Source organism: Chaetura pelagica, unplaced genomic scaffold (genome assembly GCF_000747805.2).
Source record: "Chaetura pelagica isolate M959 unplaced genomic scaffold, ChaPel_1.0 scaffold676, whole genome shotgun sequence".
In the NCBI taxonomy this organism is placed as follows: domain Eukaryota; kingdom Metazoa; phylum Chordata; class Aves; order Apodiformes; family Apodidae; genus Chaetura; species Chaetura pelagica.
In genome coordinates, this window is record NW_009953724.1 from 1339411 (window position 1) to 1349230 (window position 9820).

The 9820-nt window shown below is 49.6% G+C and overlaps 1 protein-coding gene across 1 annotated transcript in view; it reads right to left on the reverse strand.

The window, feature by feature from the left end:
- Window positions 1-7190: 7190 nt before the first annotated feature.
- Window positions 7191-9820, reverse strand: part of RUNX3 (runt-related transcription factor 3) — a 35342-nt gene continuing 32712 nt past the window's right edge. The window contains exon 4 of the mRNA XM_010000597.1: window positions 7191-7963. Coding sequence (XP_009998899.1) covers window positions 7440-7963 — 524 coding nt within the window. The 3' untranslated portion in view covers window positions 7191-7439. The remainder of the gene's footprint in view (window positions 7964-9820) is intronic.

Here is a 9820-nt window from a genome sequence, read left to right on the forward strand (position 1 = left end):
CGCCGCGCACGCGTCCCCCCGCCACGCCTACGTGCCCTGACACGCGTGTGCCCTGCCCACGCAGGCAGGTGCAGGGCCAGGGGCGCTCACCTGGGGGGGGGGATGCGCCCAAACGGCACCGGGATGCAGCCTGGGCTCCCCTGCCCGCCTCGCCTGGCCTAATTAAAGCCCGTTATCGCCCCATCTAATGCGATCCCCGGGTTAATGAGCCCTCACCCTCCGTCCTCCCTTGCCCCAGCCCTTTGAAGTCGGGCTGCTTGCCTTGCCCCCCGTCTGACGGCGGCAGCCGGGATCCCTGCGCCCTGTCGCTATAACATCATTTTTAGCCTCTGTGGGTTGAGCCAAGAATAAAGACTCGGAGGGCATGAGCCTATTTTAATTTCAACTCTTCTGATCTCCCGGCCCAACCTCTGCGCAAGGAAAACACCTTCCCTGCACCTCAGCCTGCTGCCGTCAGGGAGTCAGCGGGTTCAGGTGCCACAGGGACGTGCTTGGTGACATCTCTGTGGGGTTGGGGGGATCTGAGGAGGCTGATGGGGACCCAGGCAACTGGGTTTAACTCTGGCACTGGGAAATACTCTTGTGCTGTGCAAAAGCATTTAGGTGCTTAAGTTCCACCGGCTTTTTTGCCTGTTTGAGCCCCAAGTGCAACTTTGATCTCAGCCTTGCTTGGGGAGAGAGTTCCAAGGTAGGTGCCAGGTATCATAGAAGTGGCCCAAACCCACTAAAAATGAACCCAAACTGCTCCAACTGGGCCATTCCCCACTCAGCAGATCCCTGGTGTATCCTGGGTGAGGGGAATCAGCCCTTGGAACTCTGGCTCCCCAGCAGCTCTGGCCCTGGCTGCCCCCTCTTCCTTGTCATCCAGGGTCCAAAGTCCCAATGTGCCATGGGGACAGCTCTGCCATCCAGCCACACCTCAGCTTTATTCCTTCATGGAATCACGGACTTGACAGAGTCAGGTGGGACCTCTAGAGATCATCTAGTCCAACTCCCCACACGGGCTGGGATATTCCAGCCAAGAGCAAGCAGGCACTGGGGAAAACAGGAGTCCTGGCAAAAGCCAAGAAGTGAGGATTTGTTGGAGCCTTGTTTGTGGGAAGACACATCTTGCCTTTTTTTTTTTTTCCTTTTAAATGATAGAGTCTCCTCTGCAATACCTGGAAAGGTTTGGGGCCCATTTTAGCCAAACAAGCTGTGGTTCAGGGCTGGCTGGTGGTGCTGGGACTGGTCAAGCCCGGGGTGAAGCAGCTCAGGGGAGGAGCCATATCAGACCTGAGGAACGAACCAGCCTGGCTGCAGCTGAACAGAACAGCTCTTGTGGCCCCAGAAGGATGTTTTTTATTGGGTTGTTTTTGTATTGCAGCAAACTTGAGAAATTCAGAGTGATCAGGATTGGGTTTTGTTGTTTTTTTTTTTTTTTCAGGTTTTTTAGCTTGGGACCTGAACAAGCCCTCCACCCCCCTGTTTGCCTCCCACCCTTGCCACAAACAATGTTTTTCCAAAATTTTCCTGGACAAAGTAGAGCAATGCAAAGATAATCCACTTGTTGGGTTTTGTTGTTTTTTTTTTTTTTTCAGGTTTTATAGCTTGGGCACTGAACCAGCCCTCCACCCCCCTGTTTGTCTCCCATCCTTGCCAAGACTCTTGCCAGCCAGCACCAAAGAACCAGCCAGCTGGAGCTCCCTGCCAGCAGGGCCTGGCCTGGCCACATATTTTCCCTCTATGGCACTTGCTTTAACAGCTCCTGCCTTTTCCAAGCGGGTGGGAATGGCAGTGGTCACCTCCCAGGGATGCTGAGCATTGGGGCTGACCTGGTGGTGTGGGAAGGGGGCAGTGCAACTCGGTGAAGGAGGACAAGTTTGGAAAAGCCTGTGAGAAGTGAAAGAACTCACTTTTTGTGCCTGTCTGGGAACCAAACGGAGGCAACAAAACCCCCACCAACACATATCTATAAAATATAAATATAAATATTTCTCCCCCAAGGCGCGAGGTCCCGCTGAGTAAGTAGATGTGAATGACGTGTAACCTAACACTTTCCCAGACACCCTAATGAATTTTCCATGTTTTCCACCATTTAGTTTCTAAATAGGCAGCATTAAAAAAAAAACAAACAACAAAAACAACCCAAAACCAAAACCCAGCCCCAACCAAATCCTCTCCAGCAGAATGGCCCCACAGCAGGAATTATACCCCATGGATGGAGATGATGCCAAAGTGGGAGCTGTTGGCTCCATTTCCCTATGGTCCAGGTGATGGGAATCATGAGGGGGTGATGTTTGCAGGCTCATGGGGTCCTTGGAGGGTGTGGGAAGGGTGCTCAGCACCTCACAGGGCCATTTGGCCCTACTGTGTTAGAAGAGCAGGTTTGTGCCTTAATACTTATTGCTTGTTTGTGCACGGTTCGTTAAGGGCTTGAGGAGGGACAGGGGCAAGGTGGGAATCCACGGCTGGATCCTTCCCTCTGTCCTGCCCAGCCCAGAGATTTTCTGCAAGTTAAAAGTGTATTTACTAAGACAGGCAGTTTGGACACAACAGAGTCATTAAAACACAGGCTGGCGCTCAGAGTTTGGTCTGGAAAGAGAATATAATAAGGTGGTTTCTTATTTTGCTGAGACTTTTTGTTAGCTTTGTTCTCAAAGGAAATATTCTTCATTTTTCCTTGGAGATTTTCTAGCCCAAACTTTGCTCAGTTTAATAGCTGAGTGTTCAAAAAAAAAAAAAAAAGCCATTCAAGTGCCAGCGATTTCCCCTCCTCCCCCCCCTTTCAGTTTTCATTTGCAAAATAGAAACCAAACATTTCTGCTCTGGCTGTCCCAACACTGTTGCTTCTGCCCTGTTTTCCAGCGTCTCCCGGAACAGCAGGAGCCCTTGGATGTTCAGCTCTGTTGTCTTGCAGCCTGGGCTGGCATCTGTGGCTGCTCTCGGCTCTCAAAGGGCCTTTGGGAGAGGCTGATGGACCTGCATCCTCTGCTGGGGTCCAGCTTTCCCATTTAATTCATTAAATTCACTGCAAAACCTGTGTAGGAGCAAGATGCAGCCCCAGCGTGTTGGGTCCTGTGCTTGGTAGGTGGCCGGTATAAAAATAACACCCATATATATAAAAATAACACCCATAAAAGTAACACCCATCTGGCCCTCAGGTGTTGGGTACGTTTAACACCTTCAGATTGCTGAGCTACCTGGGCCTCCCAGCTGTATTTCAGCTGCTGCCTTGTCCTCCCCATGCTGGCTTGGTCCAGTGTCACCCCCAACGGCAGCACCTGACCCACCACAGCCTCAACCCCCCACTGGCACCAAAACCCCTCAGCAGAGGAGCTGTTCCCCTTGGAAGCCCCTTTCCCATGGGTGACACAGTGCACGTCAGTACAACAAAGCCCTTTTTAGTTGTCCTCTTTTCTTTCCCCCTTTCCTTCTCCCTCTCTCTTTTCATTGCAGCTTTAAAGGCGGCTGCAAGTAAAGCTGGGATCATTTGGGAACGGAAAGTTCCCGTCAATAACAGCTGCACCTCGGGGTGTTTCCCCTCCCAGTAGCTGTGAAGAGAAGGCGGGTATGTCTTGGGGTTGACTTGAAACACACTTCCCCTGGCCAAGGCTGCGGAGCAGCGTTCTTGCCCATATTGGCATTTATTGTGGTTTTCTTATGGCTTTTTCTTTTTTTTTTTTACTTATTTTTATTTTTTCCCCTCTTTCCGTGCAAACGCTGCTACAGGAGATGCAGTGAAGGGGAAGCACAGCACTGGCTCCAGCATGTCCACCCCAAGCCTGGCTTGATGGGGATGGAGCTGGCACCATCCCAGCACGCTGGGCCAATGGCTTCTCCGGGCCCATCAATAACCCCAGTGCTGAGTGGCTCCTCGGGAGCCCTCGGCCCACAGCACCTTGGCTGGGGTTTTAATTTTTTAAATTTATTTCTTTTTTGTTGTTGTTGTTGCTTTTCAGTTGTTATTTGGGTTCCACAGATGAGTGGTGAGTGCGAAGGGATTTTGGCTTCGGACCGCCTGGGAATTTGGGTCCTGTTTGGGATTTGTGCAGCAGCTTTTATGTCTCGGTGTGGCGATGACAGGTGGTGGGTGGGAGGCAGGATGATTGGCTGGGGACGCTGGGGTCACCTGCCAGGTCTTGCTTGGCACTGTGTGAGTGGGTCAGACCCACCGTGGAGAAGCCTGAAGGGGTTTTTTCAGAGCTCACAGCCCAGGGTTTCCCCCACCCATCTCCTCCTTGCATTCCTGTGAAGGCATCTGCCTCCTAGATACCCTCACAATGCCTGCTCAGACCAAACTGTGGCTGGGAGCAGCCATGAGATTCCCTAGGAGGTTGGAACTGGGTAATGGAACACTTGGAGAGGTGCCAACGTTAGAGAAAGAGCAGTGGGACAAACTTTCCTGTGTTGCAGGGCACAGATCTGCTCCAGCAGTGAGAAGTGAGCAGGCGGAAGGCAGCGGGGTGACTCGTAACCGTACGTTTATTATTTCACGTGGGAAGTCATTAACATGATTACACGGAGGCCGGACGATAGGATCACGTACATGGGCGAAGAACATCGACACCGAGAACAGAGAAGCAGAACTGCCCACTCTGCTCTGGCTTCGTACCAAGGTGATTCCCACCCTCTCACCAAGGAGCCCAGCTCTGTGCTCCCCAAAGCCTCCTCCAGCCAGAGCTTCTTCCAATGACTTCAACAGGAGCAGACCCTCCTCTTCCTCACCCTCCCTCCCCACCTCCCCCCTCCCCAGTGACAAGTGCTACAGGTTAAAAAGATGGGCTACATATTAAATATAGGGCATTACCTTCAAGTAGGGCTGGTATATTACACAAATAACCACATTATTTGGTATCACTAGCTTCTTTTTTTTTTTTTTTTAATGTCCATCTGAAGACACCATTAAAAAAAAAATCCAACTTTAGCCTTCTTTATCTACAAAGCTCTTAGCTCTCATCTCCTTAGTTGGTTGTTGTAATTTTACCCTGCACATACAAGTATTAGAAGCATTATTAAGAATCGGATCCTTCAACACATTTAAGAATTATATTATTATTATAACAAATAAGACCAAAAATTAGATTTTTATAGTTAAATATTCTGTGAGCCAGACAAAGGGAGTTTTACTGTACAAGCGATTGTGCATTTTTTCTTTTTTTTTTAAAAAAAGCAAATTATAGTGCAAAGCAAAAAACATTGGCCTGTCTCGTGACCATTTGCATACAACAAAGGTGCAGATATTTACACCTTCACATGACAATATGTCATAAAAAATAACATTGTTGTCATTTTTTGTGTTATCTTCTTTTTTCTTCTTTTTTTTTTTTTTTTTTTTAAATTCACTACGAACAGTCTTAAATTAACCTAGTACTCTACAAATGCCTTGTTTTCTTTGTGCTTTCAATCAGTGGAGGATGACAAAAGGAATTGCATCAAAACACAGGCTGCCATGGTCCAGTCTCTACAGCTGGCGAGCACCGGAGCGGGTCTCGCCGTCGCTAAGGCAAGTGAAGGTTGCAGTTTTGCTGGGGTTAGGGCTTTTTTTTAATTATTATTTTTAAAAATGATTATTATTACTATTATTTAAAAGAGTTGTTCTTCTTGTTGCTTATTTAACTCATGAGTGGTCATCGCAGCTTTCCAAGGAAGCCAGGATGTCTTGCTCCAGTCTTGACGTGGTAGTGCAAATACAACGCTCTGGACCTCGACCTGACAAGCTGCCAACTGAGATTTGGTGATGGGCTGAAATGGTGGAAACTTAGAGCTGGGAGAGCTCGGGGAGGGGGGGGGTGGGTTCCATTTTCTTATGCTTATGCAAAAAAGGTGTAAAAAAATACAGGTTTGGTTACTGGTGGGACTGGGATCTGGGTTTGTCCCTGTGCCCTCACTGCAGGGCAGGCTCTGGAGGGCAATGGGCACTGCAGTTACATGCTCCATGGGAACCTGTCCATGCAACCTCAGCCCTGCCAGTGTGAGGAATCCCAAATCAAGCCCAAATTCCCACAGGCTGGTGGTACCTTTAGTGCCCCTTCCTCAGCTTATTATAGCAAGTTACCCATGCTCTGGGTCACTTGGTGGGGGGAAGTGGGGTGAGGGGATGGAAAAGGTTACATAACAGTGCTTGGCAATATTCCCACCACCAAGGGACTGGGAAGAAGTTGCTCCTTTCTCCAAATCTCAGTTAGAGCTTTTCAGTATGAACTGACAAGTCTGAGTCACTTCTTGATAAAAAAAAAGTCATTGTGTGTCAATCCTCTCTGGGCGAAAACCTGGGAAAGAACCATAAGAGGAATATGATGCTTTGCCACCAGCTGCTTGTGGATGCAGGAAGAAGGATGAAAGGAAGACCCAGAGACTGGTGGCAGGGTCATGCCAAAGGCTCCTGAGTCCCTTTTGCAGCTAACGTGCTTGGAAGTGCATCTCATACATCTTGGATTGTCCTGAACGCCGCCTTCGCCTCAGCCACCATCACTGAGATTTGCTGAGGAGCAAAGAATCGAATGGTGAGGTCAGGACAGAAGAGCAAACAAAACAAAACAAAACACATCTCATAAAAAAGTACATCTCATTGTAAACATAGAGGGAAGGGGGGGGAGGATCTGTCAGGCACGGGATCAACCACGTTACTGTTTTAAAAATGACGACCAAAAACAAAAACAACAAAGAAAGAACAATACAACCTCTGTCGTCAACAACAAAGAATAATTATCACGTCACAGCTCTTGTTCACATGGCTGACACCGGCCGACCCACCAGGAATGGTGCCCAAATCCCCGTGGTTGTGCTGTAAACCAGACTCTCACGTGCCGCGTCCCGGTGTGCTCTGGTGGTCAGGGGCCCTACACTGGTGGGGCGGGAAGGAGGGGAGACACCTGGGGGTCTGGCTCTTTCCTTTTTTTTTTCCTTTTTGTTTTTTTTTTCAGTTCAGTCTTCCTGCCCTGGCAGGGATGGCTTGGGATGACTCCTTGGTCTTTGGATGACTCCCTGGTCTTTGGATGACTCCCTGGGTCTTTTCTCTTCTCTGAAACGTTTTGCAGAAGAAGGGTGAGCTTTTCGTAACTTCTGAATGCTTAGTGTGGGGAAGGGGGTGTGAGTGAGATGACTGAGAAGTGCTCTGCAGGAAACAAACATCTGATTCCACACGTCCTTTTTTTTTTCTTTTTTTTTTCCCTATGTACAATCCACATACTTAAAGCATATGAAAGGAACCACATCAAGCGACAAATTCAAGCCTCATGGACGTTCATCTTGAAATGTAACGTAGGTCTTGGTCCATCTTCGCTTGATGTTTGCCCATGCTTGCATGCAGAGGATCCTGGTTGGCTTTTGGTTTGGGACACTTTGGTTTACCTTTTCCCTACGCATCATTTTACTCTGTTCACCACCAAAAGGAGTCAAGAAATGGTGGCTGATTAAGTTGAAGATATTGGTGCCCAGCTGAGGCACTTGAGATCCTCCTAGTAGGGTCTCCAGACTGACTCATCCATCCTCCCAGTAGTTGTCATAGTTGTTGGTGAGTTACTGTGGCTCCCATCTGCATCCACCCCATCGTTTTGGTTGCCCAAGTTGGGATTCATTAAGTTGTTCCCTGCTGAGGCACTTGTACAGGACGAGAGCATCCGGGTTGGGGAGCGCTCACCACCTGCCACCATGGAGAACTGGTAGGAGCCCGAAGACGTGCCATAGTACAAATGGTAGGGAGAAGGGTTGGCCTGGAAGGGTCCACTTTGGTTTTGGGTGGAACCGGGGTAGGGGGGTGGCAGGTAAGTGTGGTGGAAACGCGTGGTGGTGGGCATGCTGGTCATGCTGATGCCCCCGATGCCAGTGGCCGAGGGCGTCGCGGTGTACGGGAAGGCAGCGGACATGGCGCCGGGATAATGCATCCGTGGGTCGGAGAACCTGGTCTCAGTGAGAGCCGGCAGCGTCGGGAAGGAGCGGTCGAACTGCCGGGGGTCAGAGAAGGGGCTCAGATCTGAGGTGCCTGTTGGGGTGGAGGAAGAAAGAAGGTGGTTAGAGCATGATCTTCAAGACTTGTAGAGTTTCTCCTATAGCCTGGGCCAACTCCTGCCCAAGGAATTAAGCCAAAGAGGAAAGCACCTCTTGGATCTGCCAGGGAAAAGAGCTGGAGAACTTAAATACAAAACCCCTAAACCCATTTGTTTAAGTTGTTCCCATTTCCTGTCCTAAAATTTGTTGTTTCCTATCCAAGAAGGGACACGACTAAGCTGACTTCTCTAGGGGTCTATTCATTTCTGGCAGATTAAGAAAACACACCCCATAAACACAGAAAAAAATGTTTAGCCATTACATCAGCTGTGTAGTAAATAAATGGATGCAGGCCCCAGACGGCCAGTCCCTGGGATGGTTGGTGGTGTATATACACACACATGGAGATGGGGAGGAAAAGCTGGAGTCCAGACCAGCCTGCTAAGCCTTCTTGTGGGTGGCCTGTTCGTGCTGATACCATCAGGGGATGGAGCTGATAAACACACAGCTGAAAACTCCCAAGCTAGGAGCCACGATATCCCTCTGCTTGATTGTGTATTTTTCTTCTTCCAAGAGGATAAAGAGAGTGAGAAATTCAAGCTTTCTTCTGCTGGGGGAAGGGGGATTTGGGTCAGCATGGTGGGGACGCTACCAAGCTCCCTCAGATGATTAATGCCTTTTTTTTGGGGGGGATGTCTAAATCCTAAGGGGGTTGCAGCCAGCAGGTAACTGGAAAAGGATCTCTGCCCAGTGCTCGTGGGTCCTGTTCCTCTGTGGGAAGCCCAGGTTAGACATGGGAATCCACACCAGCATACTCTGAGGACCTCAAGGCTTTCCTGTGGCTCTCTCAGCTGTCCCAAGACTGGTGCCATTCCCTTGCAGAGCGCAGCACTCCTCTGGCCTTGGCACAGCTGAGACAGAGAGAAATGAGCTTTGCCCTTCAAGGAGAGACCCAAACACCCTGTCCTCAACACCTCACTAGCTCACACCAAGTTCCAGACGGGTTATGTAGGAGGACGCAGCCAGAAATGCTGCAGCTGATCCTTTCTCACCCTTTTAACAGCCCTCACGAGATGACAATCTCCAGAAGGAGCAGTTCTAGCCCAAAGCACTTGGCTGGTGCATCAACCTCAAAGCCTTGGCCAGCTGGAGGTGGCTCTTCATCCTTTCTGTTTAATCCCAAGATCCCTATTTTTCGCTTGTGAAAAAAAGGGGAATTGCTCCTGCTCTGGAAGTGGAACATCATCTGGCCTCAGTGACTTTTTTTTGGTCACATTGGCTGGACTTTAAATCAACTCAGAGCAAGAAAATGTGTGAGATGAGTACAAGAAACGTGCTTATTAGTTTTAGATATGCATATATATACAGCCACACACATTCATATGATTGTGTATTTGCTATGCATGCACAGAGAGGTGTGCTTTATCTGTATTTATGATGCTGAAGCATTTTTAATTTCTCAGGGCTGGTGTTCCAGGCCCTGCAGCATTTCCCCAGGGGAAAAAAAAAACCTTGAGCGAACCCATTTCAGCTAAGGGCATGCTCTGGAGGAGCAGATGGGCAGGGGATTTGATCTGAACCCTCTTTCTCATCTCAGGTGAGTCCTTCAGCCATTGGCCGCTGGAAGGAGAAGGCACGAGGAGGTTCCTCCCTCCCCTCCAGGCCTTTTGCGGCCCAGGAGCAGCGCCTGCCTTCCCACGCAGGCTCCACGGAGGAGAAAGGCGGGGGGAGCACCTGGTTTGTGAACGTGGCTGTGGCTTTTGGTGCAAGATAAGAGAGGAGCAGCTCAATCAAAGCTGTCACAAACCGCACGGCTCTGCACACACCCGGGGCTGGATGCAGCCGAGCCCAG